General features: G+C 43.3%; 1 protein-coding gene across 1 annotated transcript in view; it reads left to right on the top strand.

Annotated features, from left to right (window-relative positions):
* The first annotated feature begins 3,053 nt into the window (after positions 1-3,053).
* LOC129191733 (tyrosine-protein kinase receptor UFO) overlaps positions 3,054-19,889 on the top strand; it is a 31,207-nt gene continuing 14,371 nt past the window's right edge. The window contains exons 1-7 of the mRNA XM_054795375.1: positions 3,054-3,367; positions 8,336-8,546; positions 8,754-8,854; positions 8,928-9,110; positions 12,869-12,949; positions 13,029-13,144; positions 15,230-15,407. Of these exons, the coding sequence (XP_054651350.1) occupies positions 3,259-3,367; positions 8,336-8,546; positions 8,754-8,854; positions 8,928-9,110; positions 12,869-12,949; positions 13,029-13,144; positions 15,230-15,407 (979 nt within the window). The 5' untranslated portion in view covers positions 3,054-3,258. The remainder of the gene's footprint in view (positions 3,368-8,335; positions 8,547-8,753; positions 8,855-8,927; positions 9,111-12,868; positions 12,950-13,028; positions 13,145-15,229; positions 15,408-19,889) is intronic.

Genomic DNA, 19,889 nt, shown 5'->3' with positions numbered 1-19,889 from the left:
CGAGTCTGAGCATGTGAGCCGTAGTTTGGACCACCTCCCGCCCCCCCCGGGAGATTAAAACATACGGATTAACCGCGGCCGCAGTGCTTTGGATGGGAGCGCCATGGTGTTGTTAATCCCACAGCCTCCACGATGTCCACACGGGATTAAAAGTGGATCCATGCTCGTTTTGTACATTTAGGAGGACATTATGTAACACAGATATAGGGACTACATAGAATATACGACATAGACCACATAAAAAGCACACACTTCATTAAGGACACAGTCTAATCAGATCTAATACACAAGCATGCCTTTATAAAGATAATAATGATATATTAATTCAACAATATGTTTATTATTCCCTTGGTATTGTGCGGTGGTGCACTCAGAGCACTTTCTAATATTTTGGGGCTGACGGCGACGTCCAAAAGCTCCAAAACCAAAAGCAGACACAAACACCATAAAACACATGAGAAAATGCTGCCAATTTAAAATGCTGCAATCACATAAACGCTGCAGGATGAAAGACAAATGCAAAAGAAAAATGCTGCAAGCACACACAAAACCCCCAAAAACGACTGCATGAAAGAAGTGATGCAAGTTCAACAGGACAGTACTTGGCTATTGTCTCATTGTTGTAACATTACTGACACCTAGTGACCAATGTAGAATACTACTATATGCATTTTCTTGTAATAATAGGCCATTTTCACCCACGAAACAGTGATGATTTATTTGATGTAAGAAGAATTTCTTATTTATGATTGGAATACAGTGTTCCCTTGTTTATCACAGGGGATAGATTCCAAAAATAGCCCACCATAAATGAAATCCGCGAAGTAGGCAACTTAATTTTTTTACAATGATTATATGTTTTAAGGTTGTAAAACCCTTCACCGTTCACTTTATACACTTTTCTCAGACAGGCATTAACATTTTATCACATTTGTCTCTTGTTTAAACACTCTCAAAGTTCACATTTGCTTTGAATTTTAATGATGACGCTCCTAGGTTGGACACAAGACATTTTTAAGTGACTCACACGCACTTCACGTCTCTGACCGTGCCTCTCTGTCCTGGCGCCATTCGGCTGTAGCGTTTTTGTGTCCTTGTTAAAACATATTGGTCCTGTCGTCGTATTTTCCCCCTCCTCCTTGTCCTCCATGAACCGAAGATTCATTTACAGCATTCCGTAATGGCGCCCTGCAGCCGTGTAACTTCTGCCTTCCCTCAGGACGTCCAGAAGTCCAACTTTTTGTGCGATGGCTGACTTCCTCTGCCTTTTGGGTGCAGAGCATGTCGTCGACATTGTGGGTTTCATCTTGCAACCTTGCAACCATACAGCGTTCGGAGTCACAAACGGTTAGCTTCTTGTATTGTTTACAGTATTTGTGATTAGCAAGCAGCTCACACGTTTAGCTAGTTGGCTAGCCATGACCACAACAAGAAACATCTTTGCGACTTGATCATTTTAAAAGTAGCTTGCAGGCTGAAAAAGTGTGAGCACGCCAGGTCTATAGCCAATCAGGACGCAAAAGACAATGGGCGGTGCAGACAGAAGAGAGCGAGGAAAAGAGACACCGCCGGCTAGCTAAAGCACAGAACTACTACACTCAACTTACCATAATGCATTCTTCTTAAAGGGCCAGGCTCGACCTGCAACAGCATTCATACGCTGTAATAAAAAAAAAAAGGCACCAACATTGCACTAAAAATAATCCAGAAAACAGCGAGTCCATGAAAGGTGAACTGCGATGGCATGAGGGAACATTGTACTTTGGTAGTTAGCATACAAAACCTGTTTACCACCCTCTAAATACGCCTTTTAACATTACTAGAGCCCTCTAGACATAAAATAACACCCCTTTAATCACTTTTACACCCCTATTACCCAATATAGTAGACATAATAAGAGAAAATAGAAACAATATAGACTCGCACATATTAGCATTGGGAGAATTCCTCTTTGTTTTTCCTGTTTCTGGAAAATTGTACTTCATTCAGTGGCTATTGTCTCATCAGTGTAACATTACTGACACCTAGTGACCAGTGTAAAATATTACATAAGCATCTTTTTAGTAATAATAGGCCGTATTCATCGTGATGATTTATTTATTAATATATTCGTGGAAAAAACGTGATAGAATGAAGCTGCGAAGTAGGCAACGGATTACAGTAAATAAAAAAGATATTTAAAAAATACTTTCAACAACACAACAAAGAACACAGATGTTTGTGTAAATAAACATAGAAGCAAAATGAAAAATATCGATCTAGTGTCAAGATATTAAGATGGCGGGGACAAATATCGACGTTTGGATCGATCCGCCTGCCACGTCCAGAAAGAGTGCAGGTCCAGGGAGGTGTGCTGCCATTGCACTGGTCACCAGCAGAGGGAGCCAGAAGCTACACATTGTGTATACATGTTTATCCATTGTGAACGCCGCTCGGTCACGTGACGCAGAGGCCCCTATGACGTGCCCGCATCTTTTTGGGGAGGGGGGAACTTTACTTTAAAAAAGAAGTTTCTTGGTGGAATACAAGTTGGAAGCAGAAGCTTGTTTGGGTTGTTTGAGGTCTGCCTGCTGAAACTATTAATCCACTTTATCCTCACCTCCAAATCCTTGCAAAGCTTCCTGCGCACACACACACACACACACACACACGATCCCAAAAGTCTTTTTGGAGACTACCCCCTCCTCTGAGGGTGCCATTGAAAGGATGTACAATGGGGGTCTTTTAAAGGACATTCTTAAAGGGGAAACAGCGTCAAACATAAGTCAGTGTCGCAGGAACATGTCTTACTAATGTGTCAGAAAAGAATTCAAGCATGCTCAGACGTCAACCTAAGCATCTTCCATCCTCGATGCGCTGTAGAAATGCAAGCATGGATGAGTATTCGGTAATATGAATCCAATCATATATAAACCATATGAACAAAAGACGCTGCAATTAAAGAAAAACAACCGAGCAGCAGCCCACATCCTCTGAGAAGAAGCTGACTTGTGGAATTTGAATCCTGTTTGAAGGAGGAGAGAAGAAGAAGGAGGAGAGAAGAAGAAGGAGGGGGAGGAGGAGGAGGAAGGAGAGGGAGTGGAGGAATTTTCGCGCACTGTGACGGAACACCGAAGTAGAAACTCCTAAACTAGATTCAACTTTTTTTCCCACCGCAGAAGCAACCAAGTTTCTTCTCAGGACTTTATTGTTGTGGACTTTTGGATTTTGGACCCGGACTCGAGGGAACTTTTCTCCTCTCAATCGCGACAAGATGAGATGATGGACTCCGGTGATGTTTCCGAGAAGTCCACTTTCACGGTCCTCTCCTTGTTCTTGTTCTTCATGTTCATGTTCGGGCCGGCAAAGGTGGCCAGCACAGATCGAGGTAAGAGGAAGCTCTTAACGAGCAAAGTGAGGTCCATAAACGTGTTTAGACGGTGAGGAGAAATGAGCAGGTCAGGCAGGTAAACATCTGCACTGCTCTCATTCCCGTCAGTTAGCCAGTTCGTGGTAAAGGTTGTTTTTTTTTTTTTTTTTTTTTAAAAAAAAAGCACACGTCACTTAGCTGGAATGGTTGGATTGTTTACACGTGCAAGCTTTGGTACCCTCCAGCGGGGCGGCGGGCCAAAGAGCACAAGAGAGTTTCTTCAAGAGGAAATCTGAGAAAAGTAATAGTGTTCTTGAAGAGGTGTAATAAAAATGCAGACACTAGGGGGCAGCTTTTTTTTTGTTAACCAAAGATGGATGGAAACGTAAAACAGCCATGACATGCTGTCAGAGACCGCTAAAAACGCTAGCTTGTGAAAAATGGAGGACACATATTCGCCCGCTTCTCAAATACGTCAAAGACGGGGGAGCACGTTGCCGATTTTACTTCCGATGTCATCGTCATGTTTGTTCATAAAGTCATACTGCCACCTACTGGCCTGGAATGTGTATTACAGCATCAGGTGCCATACAGGAAGTGATTTACAAAGAGGAAGTATTACACACAGAGAACACTAGGGGTCAGCTTTTGTTTGGCAACGTTTGTTGACAAGGAAGTCTGGAAACAACAAGAATGGTGGAGCACTCAGCTTTTTTGCTTCATCAATAGAAGTGTACGAGGTAACACCGCCACCTACTGGCCTGGCATGCCATACAGGAAGCGTTTTACAGTAATACACATGGAGAACACTAGGGGGCAGCCTCTTCAAAGTGCGATCAACTTGTACAAAGTAATACCGCTGCTCAGCGTTCTTATGCTTTTACGCCATTAAAAAAAAAAATCTAAAAACAGCTCAACGTTTGTTTGAATGATAATGAGAAATTCTCAAAGTCTGAAAACAGGTCTCAAAGTGGACGTTTTAGAAAGCGAGAGTGTTACTGTTTCCATGTAAACACTCAAAAAATGAGATTGCGGAAAATGGTCTGGTGTAAGTTTGAGCACACAAGTTGTTTGTGTTTAAAAAGTGTCGGTGTGCGAGTTACAGGCTGCTCCCGTTCAGCTGAGGTGTGAAGTTTACAAAGCGACACTAGCGGTCAGCTTTCACGACTGTTTTGATCTAAAGACGGATCAACCTTGTTTGTTTGACATGACAATATTGCGTTTTGGAACCTTGAAAACAAGCCTTGAAGCGGGCGTGTTTTAAAGCAACGTTTCCACGTAAACACTAGAAAGGTTAGATTGTGAAAAACGGAGGACGTATGTTAGCCTGTGTTATTTTTCCTCTCAAACAAAACAATGGTGGAGCACAGTTTTGTTTGCGTTTCTAACTTTTTCATCAGTTTGTTTACAAAGTGACACTGCCACCTGCTGGCTTGGCATGCGCATGGTAAAGGTAATAGTTTTGGTGTATTACTAAAGTACTGTACATCACATGCTTACGCTTGTGCAAAATGTTTGTTGACTTCCCGTTTTAATGTAATGTACCAGGCTGCCAGTTTTCTAATATGGAAAGGAAAAGGATGAAACGTGTAATACTGTAATAAAGTCCCATTCCCTGAATTGCTTTGAAGATGGACGGCGGGGTCTTAAAGGGGGTTTCACCTGGCAGGATGAGGCATATCTGACTTTATTATAAGATATAATAACATTTTTTCACCGTGTCTCAGCTCCTATTTGTCTGGGTGGGGTCAGAGGGGCTCAGACTTGAAGGGTCTGGTTTGTGAGTCAGAGACTGGAACATGATGGATGGAGAGAGGGAGATGTGATGAATCCAAATAATGGCGGGGCGGAAAGTGTGTGTGTGTGCGTGTGTTGGGGGTGAATTAGGAGTGGGAGGGGGTGCACGTTTGGATGTTTGCTGTGTACCACTTGCAATGACTTGAAGCATGGAAGCACTCATGCTCAGCATCTCGTGGACCTGGAGGGAGTTTGGGGGACAAAAGGGAGGAGATGAGCAGTCAAAGGCAAACGCACGCCATCGTTCGTCTTTTCAGATGATTAGTGTCATGTCAGTACCTTTTCACAACAGCTTCAGAGGCATACAGTACTGTATGGCTTCACGTATGGCTCCAACGTATGTTTTAAAATGTTTACTCCAAAACGTATTCCTAGCCTGGTTGGACTTTAAGTGACTTTTTAATTGTTTGGTGCGTCTCGTGTGTGGAAATGACACATGAAAGTGGGGAAAAACGCCGTGGGATGTTGTTTTCACAGATATTCATGGAAAATAGTTGTCATTTGTCATAGTTTTAAATAGTTTGGAAATTATTAGATCAATGAAAAATATTTGTCTTTTTTTTTATAGTTTTGAAATAGTTAGGCAATGATTGTATTCATGGAAATTATTTGTCATTTTAATAGTTTTTAAATACTTTTGAAACAATGTTTTTAAATGGAAAATATTTGTCATTTTTCATAGTCTTTAAATAGTTTGGAAATTATCAGATCAATGAAAAATATTTGTCATTTTTATAGTTTTCAAATAGTTAAGCAACACTTATATTAATCGACATTATTTTCAATTTTTATTGTTTTTACATAGTTTGGAAATAGCTCTATTTATGGAACATATTTGTAATTTTTCATAGTTTTTAAATAGTTTGGAAATTATATTAATGGAAAATATTTCCCTGCGATTGGCTGGCAACCAGTCCAGGGTGTGCCCCGCCTCTCGCCCAAAGTCAGCTGGGATAGGCTCCAGCATGTCCCTAATTAGGATAAGCGGCGTCGATAATGGATGGATGGATGGAAAATATTTACATTTTTATTGTTTTCAAAATATATGAATGAAAAATATAAATTTTTAAAATAGTTTTGAAATAGTTTGGAATTGTTTATATTAATGACAAATATTTCTCATTACGATAGTTTTTAAATAGTTTGGAAATTATATTAATGGAAAATATAAATTTTTCTTGTTTTTAAAATATTATATTAATGGAAAATATTACTTATTTTAATAGTTTTTCAATACCTTGGAAATGATCATATTAATGGAAAATATTTCATTTTTATAGTTCTTAAATTATTATATTTCTAAAAACTATTTGTCATTTGTCATAGTTTTAAATTCATATGCCCGATGTTATCACACCATTTTATGGAAATACAATCTTTTCAAGTTAACATGTTTACTGACTTAATGATTCTTTTACTGTACATGAAAATAAACATAATGCATAGTGAATGTCTGTCTATCTCTAGGAGGTCAACTTTGCCCAAACCTTAAAAGTGTGTTTTTGTTGAGCTGTGGGTACTGGCGTGCGTTTGAGATCTACTGTCGGCCACATGGGATCAAAGGTGAAAGGTGGGCCGTGAAGCAGAAGAGGGAGGCGGGCGGACAAGCTTGAGAAAGTCTGCAAACACGTCAGTCATGTGACGAATGTGTGCCCCTCCTGGGAGCGAGCAGCCGTGTGCATTAGAGTTTCTCTGCAGGATGACGACTGGAAGAGAAAAGAGAAGGGGGCGGAGCCTGGGGCAACTGGGGCGAGAACTTCTTGCTTTTTGGGGCGGAAAAAAGATCTTCTAAACCCTGACTGCATTATTTGTCCACCAAGCATTTCTGTGTGGACCGCAAAAGTCAGCAACCTTGAAAGTTTAGACTTTTAATTGAGGGCAATGAAGGAAATGAAGCCAGGAAGTAAGACATGCACGTTGTCATGTGACCTTAGTTCTCCTTCATAGTACACGGATAAGTTGACAGCTGTCATGTTTGTTGCACTAAATTGTGTGAAAGAGAACATGAAGGTGTTTGTTGAGCTGCGACTCACACAAGCAGCTCAGCCTGTCTATCAGTGTGTGGTCGAGTCGTTGAACGACGGCAAGCTTGATCCCAAAGTGCAATCAGTGTGAGTTATTTCCCTGATCATCAGTGATCAATACGTTTCAATGCTGACAAAACGTTTATCTTTGGTTTCTTCACAGCATAAAAACTACATGAAGACGGCACATTTTGTCTTTATGGAAAAAATTCATTGCCGAACTTTTTAAAATTAAATATCACTTTAAAAGAAATGTTTAATTAATTTGAAAAATATATAATTTTTTTTCACTGTGTATTATTTTTAATACATAGTAAAAATATATCTTTCTGAATTGTTCTACTTTTTTATACTAAATATTTTTACTTCATAATTAAAACAATTTGTCTTTAGTATTTTGAGTTCCATGTGTTACACCCATCCTATGTTTATATTACAAAAATGTATTTCTTTAAAATGCATTAAATGCATGCAGGGTTGGGCCTGGTTCGAGGGAAGAACCATTTACCGTTAAGTGCAGATATGTATAAAGGTGTTAAAAATGTTAATATAACTTAGATGATTGTTTTTTAAATGACTTCAAACTGTTTTAATTATGTATTATTGTAAAACAACATTTTTAATTCATTTAGTGTTTCATAACATTTTCACTTGCTATTAGTTTACATAATGAAAAAAAAATTCTTATTTTTTTTTTGGTCCCATGTATCCCATGAACTTTTAGTGCAGATCTGTATAAAGGTGCTAAAAATTGTAATGTAATTACATTTTTTTGAATGTTTATTAATACATTTATAATATAATTGTGAATTATTTGTAATTGTTTTCATTATGTGTTATTTGAAAATAAATTGTTAATTCATTTAATGTTTAATACAATGTGATTTTGCCGCTGCATATTATTTTACATACATTTTTAATTAATGTAATTTTTTATATTTAAAACATTTTTTTTGCTTTACATTATTTTTTACTTAATGTATCCGTGTATCCCCTTAGCCTTTAGTGCAGATCAGTATAAAGGTGCAGTCCAGGATTTTTAAAATACTTTATTTAACATTGAAAAATCTGTATATTTTTATTTTATTTTTCCACACATTTATTCGCATATGCGTGCAGTTTATTCCCCAAACTGACTCTTATTTGTTCCGTCCCCCCACGAAAGACTTGGAGTTTATGGAGAGTCCCACTGCGGTGGTCTCGTCTCTGGGCCGCCCCGTGAGGCTGCAGTGCAGGCTGAGGGCGGCGTACGGCGAGGAGGAGCAGCGTCCTGACGTGGAGTGGCTGAAGGACGGTGTGCCACTTCGCACCGCCGAGACCGACCAGCTGGAGGTGCCAAACGGCCGCCAGCACTGGGTGGTGCTGAGCATGCTCAGGTAGGCAGAAGGACTGTGTGACACTTTTACGTGCGTTGTGTCAGCTCGCAAGGGAAATAAGCCAAAGCTTCGTCTCCTGTGGTTTGGCTGCTTTGTTTTTCTAATCTCACCATGATGGGATTGGAACGCAATCAGGATGTGGTCGTTCTTCCTCATTTTCCCATCTCTTCTTTTGGGAAAAATCCAATCGGATCCTTCTCTCCACAGGATTGACAGCGTCCAGCTTGGAGACATGGGCAGCTATCAGTGTGCGGTCCAGGTAGAAGGCCAGCAGATCTTGTCTAAGGAGGGAAGCATCCTGCTTGAGGGTGAGTCCAAACCCCTCCCCAAAGAGGTACCATGGACCTAGTACCAAGTCTGACCAGACTGCTTCTCCCTTAGGACTTCCTCACTTCTCCACTGAGCCTCAGCACATGTCCGTTGTAGCCAACGAATCACTGAGCCTGCACTGCGTGGCCCACGGCCCACCAGAACCCGTACGAGTCATCTGGTTGCAGGACGGTGCTCCTCTGAACACCCTGGACGACCCGGTGGCCATGTCGCCCTCTGTGCTCAACCTCACAGGTACCAGCCTAACCAGGACCTCACAGTACACCCAGGCTTCACTGGTACTACTTATCAGAACCACCAACATTTCACTGGTACCACCTGAAAATGTAACCTCAGTGGTACCAACCTCACAAGTACTTGTCTTACAAGGACCACTCAGTAAACCCAGTCTCATTGGTACTTCCCAATACTCAACCACACAAGTACCAGGTTTTACCAGTTCCACAAAGTTCTGTCTTACTAGTACCAGTCTTACCATTACTACCCTCACAGGTAACAATGGTACCGCATGAAAATGTAACCTCAGTAGTACTAGCCTCACTGGTACCAATGTTACCAATTCCTCCCACTTCTCTACCTTACTTGTACCAGTGCAGTTTCACCAGTACCAACTTGGTACCAATATCACTTTCAGCAAATTGACCAATACCAATCTTACAGATCCCACTTGATGCTAATCCTTGGTGGTACAAACCTCACTGGTACCAGATTTACCAGTACCACCCTTCAACTGATAACAACTTCACAGGTACAAGCTGAAAATGTAACCCCAGTGGTACTAACGTTATTGCTAACAACCTGACCAGCACCGATATTACAGATCACACTTGATGCTAAGCTTTAGTAGTACCAACCTCACTGGTACCAGACTTACCAGTACCACCCTCTAACTAACAACAACCTTACTGGTACCAGATGAAAATGTAACTCCAGTGGTACTAACTTTACTGGTACCAACCTGACCAGCACCGATCTTACAGATCCCGCTTGATGCTAAGCTTTAGTGGTACCAACCTCACTGGTACCAGACTTACCAGTTCCACCCTCTATCTGGTAACAACTTCACTGGTACCAGCTGAAAATGTAACCCCAGTGGTACTAACATTACTGGTACCAACCTGACCAGTACCGATCTTACAAATCCTGTTTGATGCTAAGCCTCTGTTACACAGACACCAATTTTACCAGTCCCTTCCAACATTTCAGTATTCCTGGCACCAGTCTTATACCTGGATAACACTCTCGCTGACCAACTCCACAGGTACCAACCTCATCAATCCAAACTGATGCTAAGACTTGGTGGTACCAACCTCAGTGGTACTAGTCTTGCCAGTACCACCCAACACTTTGGTTCAAGGGCACCAACTTCACTGGTACCTGGTACCAGTCTTGTGTACCACCTAACACTCATTGTCACAACTTTGTGACCAACCGCATTCTGCTCAAAGTCACTGGTACCAACCACACCAGTACCACCTGACATTAGCTTTATAGGTACAAACCACACTGGTACCAGCCTGACTGGTCTCCAGGTCATCAAGAACCTCAGAACCTCCTCAATGAGGAAAAGTCCTCCACATGTTTAGAACTTTGAACAAGCCACTTTTAGAATATCTCAGCCATTGCTGTAGTTTATGCATGTTGCCAGATGCAGCAGAGGACGAGGCCTTGTGGCGGTGTGCTTGAAGGAACACAAACGTGTGCTGAGGAGATACAAGGAGGAGGTGGTCCGGCTGGCACAGTGAGTCACACAGGAGGGAGGAGGGGAAGGCGGCAGGATCTGCTTTGACTCATCCGAGTGGTATGGCTGGTGCTGACCAGGAAGAGGAACACTCACCTTAGTGGAATGGACAGCTGCACCGGCAGAACCCCGATCCAAAACACACATGGCATCTTCCGGTAGAAAGATAATGATGAAAGACAAGAAAGGAAGATGTGGATATGAATATATTATATTCATATTAATACCTGTGACAGTGTCAGTCAGTTCTTTTGGCTCCTATTAGCTTGTGCAGAACACTCCCTGCTGACCTACACTTCCACCGAGTCAAAGTCCTGCTAGGAGATGATAAAAGCTGTTTTACAGTTCTGGACTTGAGTCTGGAGTTAAGTTAAATGTGTCACTTCCTCGCTGAGTGTGTGTCGTCATATTGTGTAGAACACATGCACATGCAGTGGAGGAAGCTCCTTTTAAAAAGCAGATGTTGTTCACGTGCGCTTGTGTTGTTTAGGTCTCCTCGCATGCAAACAGCGAGACGTGAGGGCGAGTGGCGCAATCGCCACATGAAACACACACACACACACACACACACACACACACGCACGCAGACTGCTTGAGCTTCACCCAGCAAATGTTACTTTTTTTCCACCCGCCTCACAGTGGTGGCTTGTTGCATCCAGCGCACAGTGACAGCGTCAGTGTGTGTGTGTGTGTGTGTGTGTGTGTGTGTGTGTGTGTGAGATTTGAGCGCGAACCAGTGGCAACACTGCAAGGTCACATGGTGTCAGTGTGTGTGGAATGTCTCAAGTGTGTGAGCACGCTGACGCTTGTTAAATGTCAGGATGTGACACACTGTTGTTGGTGGACTTCTGGGAAGACTGTGGAGCATTGATACATGGCCGCACTCATATACCACTAAGTCTTTTTTTTTACGCTGGCTGGGTTTGATCGGTTTTATGCATTCAACTTGTTTTTCATTGAACCTACAGATCACATGTAAACATGTCTGGAATGAACACATTTTTTAATGGGTCTGCCACCTGCTGCTAAATGCTGGCCCAGCGTTTGAGACCGACTTGGTGGATTTTGGGCTTTGCCTTTGAAACTATTTTTAATCCTGGGCAGTGTGTCAATAAAAAGGAACTGCTACCTATGCTAATAGCTAGCATGCTAGCACCCTGCGTGGATACATTGTAATACCATAAGAACATCTTTTTCTTCAATTGACAGTGGCAATAAGTGCTAAATCTTAATGTAGGTACTCCGTACGTATAAAGTCCGAGACACTACCTATTTCAATTTGGGGAGAATCCCAACAAAATGTAAATGCTAACAATGATAATAGCTAGCATGCAACCTACATTGTGATAACATGGGAACATTTCTTGCTTTAAGAGACAGTTGCATAAATATCAAATCTCAATGCGATTTGCAAAATGCAAGATTACCATGTGTGGAAAGTCTTGTTATTGCGTGTGAGACAGCTACACGATTTTCTTCAGTCGTTGCAGTCAGCTAGGATTAGGGAAGGCCAGGTCAAGGACGACGTCTTCGGGTGGACGCAGCATGGGGCACCTGTTGTGCTGTCTGGTCAGTCAGGCCGCAGGTGCAGGCTCCAGATGGGCGCAACCCCCAGCGCGTCCCCAACGCCAGATCTGATCCGGTTTAGCGTGACCCAAGCCCTGCGTGGAAGGAAGATCCTGTCCTGGTGGTGGCCGTGGGGTGATGTGCTGCCAGAGGATTCTCCAGGAGTTTAGCCTATTGAAATTGGAGTCATGAAGATTGTACGGGTGGTCCATGTAGGTTCACTGTGAGGTGCCGGCAATCCTCCTTGTTGTTTGTCTCCTTGTCTATGTGTGCAATTGGACATGGGTAAAATAGCTCAAATGCTAACATGCTATCAGCTAGCATGGTCATTAGTGTGCAACAGTGAGCGGCTGCTTTGCTCTGCATGCAGGCCCATAATTTATGATAATATTTGGAGAGGTTCAAGATGTTAAAAGGAGTGGATGTGGATTGTGGATGAAGACGCATTTCCAGTAGAAGTACGGAGTGAAGGCTGGCTGGTTGTGTTGTTTCATAAAAGTTTTGAGCTCAGCTTGCTGACTCGCACAAACACACTCGTCACCACACTGCTGACTCAGCTGCCACGTCGCCATGGTAACCACCAGCATCACCTTTTTGTCAGCTCAAAAACTGCATCACTCATGTTGAGGTTTTTTTTTGTTTATGCTGATATCTAAAAATACCATTCCCATTTTTCCCTACTGAGGTTTGAACCGGACCAGCACTTTCTCCTGCGAGGCCCAGAACAACAAGGGCGTGGCAGCCTCTGGATCCGGAACCATCACTGGTAGGAGCCGTTCACGTCTATTTGGATCGGTTCAAATTAAATGCTTATTTTTATTTTTAAAAACTGTTTGTTGTTTCAGTGCTGCCTGCTCCGCCTCACCGCCTGAGGGCCGCCAATGTCATGCCGACCAGCCTCCGCCTGTCGTGGCAACCCGGCTTTGGAGGCGACTACCCGATCGTGCGCTGCTCTGTGCAGGTGAGACGACACGCGACATGTTGAAACCGGAAAACCAGAACGAGCACCCCATCCTGAGCCCCTCCCGGCTTTGTTTCCCCGGAGCAGCGGGATCGGGTTTCGCTCTGGGAAAGTGGCCTCCCCAACTAATCTCGATGCAGCCACCCTCTCCTCCCCTCTCGCCATGCGCCGCTTGGTGGCCATTACAGCGATCTGCGCCACCCCTAAACGTCTGCTTCTAATAAAGCTGCTCCTCATACCTCTCACCCAAACCCCCTTTCTCCCGCCTCCCTGCCTCCCTCCCTCACTGGGACAGGGAAACAAGGCGAGGGGCCCGGCCCGGCAAAACGGGGCAAAAATGGGACTGTAATGCTTCAGTGTGAAAGAAAGATATGAGTCAGAAGAAAAGAACAATCTTTTAAGACTTTCTAAAAACAGGAACCGGCGTCAGGTATCAATGTCTGAGCCACGACAGGGGAATTTGGAGTGACTCAGTCACGACTGAGTCGCTCAAATTCTATTAAAACATGCTTGTTTGCAGCCTGGACCTGACTCATGAGGTCAGGAATGACACACACACACACACACACACACACACACACACACACACACCCACACACACACACACACACACAGCTTAGCTAAGTCACACTAACTTGTGCAACCTGAGTGCAGTTGTCAAAGGTCAAACACCTGCCCACACGCACGCACACACACGATCCTGACTTGCATCCCTCAACGCTCCAAAGCCACAGCAGGAAGAGCAGCCGCATGGTTAGCATTAGCGGCACAGTGGAACGTTCCAAGTGGACCGTTACGAAGCACCCGCAGAGATTCTGCAGAAGCAGCAGTCAGGATGTTTGGACTTTTGTTGGTTTTGTTCTCAGCCTCTTTGGTTTCTTAAAGAGCCCTTATTACGGAAAAGTGACTATTTCATGAGGTTCTTGTCATGTTTTGTTATATCTCATAGCGTCAACCCCAGGGTGCAAGGACAAGGCGGCAGGTTGGTTCGACAAACGACGCAGAAAAAGCCAAAGTAGTAAAAACAACAAAGTAAGCTAGGGGGTACAGCTAAGGCGAGCATAAAACTCACCTTTGGAGGTGGAAACAGGAACGTGCAAGAAAAGGAGGATGATATCAGGGACCAGGAAAACAGCTCAAAGAGATGCACCAAACACGCAGATAACCATCCTCCAAGGAAGGCTATCAAACCGCCAACTAGCAGAGGTCCCGGCTGACCTACTGTAAATAATGAATTGGAATGAATTTGTTCCTAAACAAAAATACATTTTATACAGAATAATTATGTTTTTACATACAAAAAACAATGTGAAAAAAATAGAAATGAGGAATGAACGGAACGACACAGTCCAGGGCAAACGGACTAGTTTGTTAAGTGCAATTATTGTACGAACTGACTCATCCAAAAAACACATTTTGACTGTAGAACCCTAATTACAAATCAAAGGCAGGTGCGCTCCCCAGCTCTCTCCAACCAGAGTAGATGTGATGCATGCAGTCGAAACAGGAAACAGACATATCTAAATAAAAGCACTGAACAGGAAATAATGACAGAAAAAGAGACGACTCAACCAAGACTCCAAACTGTCATGCGAAATGTGACAGTTTTAACAGCAGCACGTGTTCCTACTTCCTGTTTATGAGCACCAAACGTGATAAAAGTGTATGTCATCTCCTTCATTTGTTTGCTTCGCTTTTGAGAGAAGAGTTTGAAGTTGCGTCATGGAGGAAAATCTTCCTTCCTCAAGGACATGATACGCCCTCTGACCCGCCCCTCACGAGATGAGCCCGCCCCATGTGTACGCCCACCACTTAACAGCTCTAAAAGCAGGCTTTGCTACATATCTTAAAAAAAAAGCCAACTATCCCTCAACTTTATCACTTTTAATCAGCGAATATGCTAACCTAGCATGATGTTAAAATGTGAGTGTAATGTTAGCACTTTAGCAACACCTAGCTAAGCTACTGTTGCTAACGTTTGTGACCTCCTTAATGTTACTACGTTGTGTGCGATACATGACATTGGAAAAGAGTTCTAGTGTATATGTCATATTCACAATCATATACATTATTGTTTTGTCTTAGACCTCATCAGGAGATGCAGACCAGATCATCCACTACCAGAATGTCAGCGTCCCGCCGGCCGACCTCCTCTTGGAGGATTTGGAGCCACACAGCGACTACGCTTTCAGGGTGGCGTGTCACAGCAGCCAGGGGGCGTCAGACTGGTCGCCGTGGGTGGCCGTGCACACGGCAGAAGGAGGTAAGCCCGAGTGGTGTCCTCTCGGCACACTAACCAAGAGTCAAGTTAGTGGGAGTGTGTACACATGTAGACTGGTGAAGTCCACTGATCTGTATAATATATCTGGATACACCATTGGTCAGTGACTTGTGAAGCCACATGGCCGCCATATTGCCACTCGCAAGAAACACTTCTCGGACAAGCTTTTGCATTCGTGGTGAACTTCTTTTATTAATTTGGATTGGACACAAATTTTGCCTTAAGATGCCTGCATGTGCAGCTATTAACTGCACAAATCGCCAGTTCAAAGGCTGTGGACGAACATTTCACCTGTAAGTATGATTGAAATGTTGATCTATGATTGATCATTTAAGGGTTTTGCACTGTCGATCTCTCAGATATTTTCGATCGTGTAAAATTCCTCTGATTAAATGTATGTCCACAATTGATACGTTTATATAGCTCTATAATAGCTAAGAGGAAATTTACGTACTTTTTTGTTATATCATGATATATATTTATTTCTTCAAGGGACGAAGGTTGCGTTACTTGAAGGAATGGGAGAATCTCCCCGCTTTTTAATGTAAAATATTGATGTTCTGCGAGCCTCTTCATCTGCATTGTACACTATGTACGCTGTGCCAATGTAGTGTGCTGCGTACGAGATGTGAGTAGTAAGATGGCCTCTCTGCGGCTTCAGCGGCTTGCACGGGCAGGTGTGACGTATGGTCTATCCAGATATATTATACAGATCAGTGGTGAAGTCGGGGAAAGCTCCCAGCATGCACTGCAGACAAAGAGTTGTGTCCATTATTAAAACGAGGAAGTAGCTCTCCTAACAGAGCAGTCATGGAGGTGTTTGATGGACTGGACATCAGTCAACTTTCACTTCTTGATTCAGCAAACAAAAAAAGCCACTTTTGTTCCTCTGCACAGGAAGAGAAGACAAAGTATTGTCACATTTCTCAGGAAGGTCACAAAGAGCCAAGACAGGAGGTTATCTTATTACACGGCTGCCATATTTGGAAGATTTTAAAGACCCCCCAAAGGCCTTCATGCTTTATGCCAAACGTCTAAAATGCTGCTGCATGTGGTTCTCATTGGGAAGCTACGCTACATAAACATCAACTCAAGCAGAGGAGCACGTGTCCACTAAAAACGACAAGAAGAACACGTGGACGTGTTCCCTCCTCTGCAGATGCAAGACTTTCTAGAAGAGTTCTGTCCATCTGTGAAGTGATCGCTGATATTGGATTTGACAGAAAAGGGACTTCCCAAAAATGTTCCCACAAAGTTGGAAGCATACAATAGTCCATAATGTCTTGCTAGGATAAAGAAGGAACCACTAAGGACTCTAGTACAACCTCTCTTTAAGTTGGAAGCATACAGTAGTCCACAATGTCTTGCTAGGACAACAAAGGGACCACTGAGGACTCTGGGTTAAGTTGGAGGCATACAATAGCCCATAATGTCTTGCTAAGATTAAGAAGGGACCACTAAGGCCTCTAGTCTGACTTGTCATTAAGTTGGAAGCATGCGATTGTCCACAATGTCTTGGTAAGACAATGAAGGGGCCACTAAGGACTCCAGGTTCAGTTGGAAGCATACAATAAGTCCATAATGTCTTACTAGGACAACAAAGGGACCACTAAAGACTCTAGACCGATCATCATTAAGTTGGAAGCATACAAAGTCCCTAATGTCTTTCTAAGACAACAAAGGGACCATAAGGACTCTAGTTTGACCTGTCATTAAGTTGGACGCATACAATAGTCCAAAAGAGTCCAAAAAGTCTTGCTAGTCTATGTCCATGTGTCCCATGTGTTTGTGATAGAGCAACAATGTGCTTCAAAGTGTCATCCAGACACAAAGTTCCAAAATGGTGTCCTCCTCCTCCTCCCCCTCCTATTTGGGTCTAACCACTTGTTGAGTTGACTTGCGGTGGTCCGACGCCACCAACAGCACTGCTGAAGAATTTCCAAAACAACAATCTCTGTCTTTCTGCCTTCGTGTTTCATTTCTCTCCTTTTTGACCTCACGTCACCTCTCATGTAGCAAGGCAGTGTGGGAAAACGCCACCAAGAGAAAAGGGGGCCAGTAGGGGGAAGGAGTGGGGTTGGTACTATGTTCCCAATAGAGGAGCCCCCACCCCAAGGAGCAGAGAATAGGAAGGAGGGAGGAGGGGGCGTCCAGTGGGAATGGAAGCAGCCATCTTAATCCTCCTCATGCAAACGTCCAAAATTATTTGGTTTTCTTTTCTTTACGCTAACAGGATTACACTTCTCTGTATCCTGCAAGAACCCTGCTGCTTTTCACTACGGCGGCCCACAAACACGCAGAAATGTCCAAACGCTCCAAGCGCAGACGCAGCATTTTGCATTTGTTTTTCATCCTGCATAGTTTTTGTGGTTGCAGTATTTTTGATTTGTGTGCTTTTGGTTTTGTATTTTTTTGGCCACCGTATTTGACAGACGTCTGACCCAAGAGGATTGACGTCGTCAAGGGCAAATTTGGCCTTTCAAGAGAATTTCCTTTCAAATATTACGGTCCCACCCGGAAGCAAGAACCTTGCACAGCAACATGTGTAAGGCAGGGGTGTCCAAAATGCAGCCCAAGGCTTGTTTTTTATTGCCGTGCGGGTTTAAAAATAAAAAAAAATTAAAAAAAAGCAAAAAACCCTTTCCAGCGAGGGTTGTGACTTCGCTACATTTTATGCATTAAAGATGTCAACACAGATGTGTACATGCTAAGCTATCTGAACAAAACATCCACATCTTAGCTTTGTGTTATAGGTGACAATTCATGCAGCATCTGATAATATGTCATCCATCCATCCGTCTTCATGCCACTTATCCTCGCTAGGTTGGCGGGGGTATGCTGGAGCCTGATGATAATGATGTCATTAATAATCAAATCATTTTATTTGTACAATATGACGAGGGCCAGTAAAAAACAAGCTGCGGACCAAGAATGGCCTTCAGGCCGCACTTTGGACACCCATTGTGTCAGGTGTCATGTCCGAACACAACAGGTGCCATCTTTGTAGGGCATCATGTTGGACTGGTCATACGTGTGTGTGTGTATCTTTTAGTTGGTTGCCATGGTTACCTTCTGGCCCGCAATCAAGCTACATCAAAGTTGTGATGACAAGAATGTTGCAGCCACCGTGGGAGCGCTTGGTTTATTTTTGGGAGCCTCCCAGCGTTGTGAGACCGCTTTTGACCTCAGTGTGACCTTTTTCCATGCGTGTGCGGACAAATAAAAAACACACACTCACACAAGAGTGCCGTCTCCAGTGTGTTGAACAGTAGTCGGCTTGCGCAACCAGACAATGTGTGTTGTTGTTGTTGCGCGATGACAAACAGATGACCACATGTGTGCTGGAAACAAGTCCTTCAGCACTGACGGGAAACACTTCACACACATTTCCACATTTCCATCTCCTAACGTTCAACAAAGAACATCTTTGTTCTCTTCAACGTCCGTCACATAAAGACAGCGGCTCCTCACCACAGCGAGAGGAAAAGAGAAGAAAACTTGGAAAGGAGGAGGAGAAGGGGGAAGGAGGGGCCGGCTGAAGGTGGAGGAGTCCTTGACTTGTTTTGGCTGACGAGAGGCGAGTGCATGTGGAAACAATCGAGCGCCAAACACTTCCTGATAACATCACGCTTACGACCTGGACCACGTTTCCCAGACTGCCTCAGTCTCACACACACACACGCACGCACGTGCACACACACTGTTCCTTGCGGCTTCTCCAGCTCAGAGAACTTTGTGGCCGTAAAGAAGGACTCTTAGGAAGCAGCTCAGAACCCTTCTCGGTCCAAACACACAAATAAAAGAACTTAACTTTTAAGGCGGGTTGACCTTGTAACACTATTACCTTAGCCAAGGAGGTTTTTTTTTACCCTAAATAGTTTCTTTGATAGTACAATGTCTTGAAATACTCCATTTGCAGAGGTCAAACAAGAAGAATACATACAAATCTGGAGACAATCCACCGTTACCTCCCCCAAGTCCAAAGGCGCTTGTGGCGAAAGCATGGAGAAACTCCACTTAAGCAAATTGAAACCCACACAGGCAAGCACTTTGGTGAAGTAGGCAAGGAAAAACCCACATGAGTTAAAAAAAAACTAAACTGAAACCCACATGAGCCAGCACTTTGGTGACGGAGGCAAGGACAAATGCCTAGCTAGTTACCGAACAAGCAAGAATGTTGGTGACAGAGGCAAGGAAAAACTCACATTATCTAAAAGAAAAAACCTACAACTGAACCCCACATGAGCCAGCCCTTTGGCAGTAGAGGCAAGGAAAAACTCAAGTTAAACAAACTGAAACCCACACGAACCAGCACTTTGATGACAGAGGCAAGGAAAAATGCCTAGCTAGATGCCGAAACAAGCAAGAACTTTGGTGACAGAGGTAAGGGAAACTCACATTATCCAAAAAAAAAAAAAAAAACACATGAGGCAGCCCTTTGACAGTGTAAGCAAGGAAAAACAG

This window comes from Dunckerocampus dactyliophorus, chromosome 12, assembly GCF_027744805.1.
Source record: "Dunckerocampus dactyliophorus isolate RoL2022-P2 chromosome 12, RoL_Ddac_1.1, whole genome shotgun sequence".
NCBI classification, from domain to species: Eukaryota; Metazoa; Chordata; class Actinopteri; order Syngnathiformes; family Syngnathidae; genus Dunckerocampus; species Dunckerocampus dactyliophorus.
Note: the sequence above shows the minus strand (reverse complement) of the source record. Positions and strands in the feature narration are given on the sequence as shown.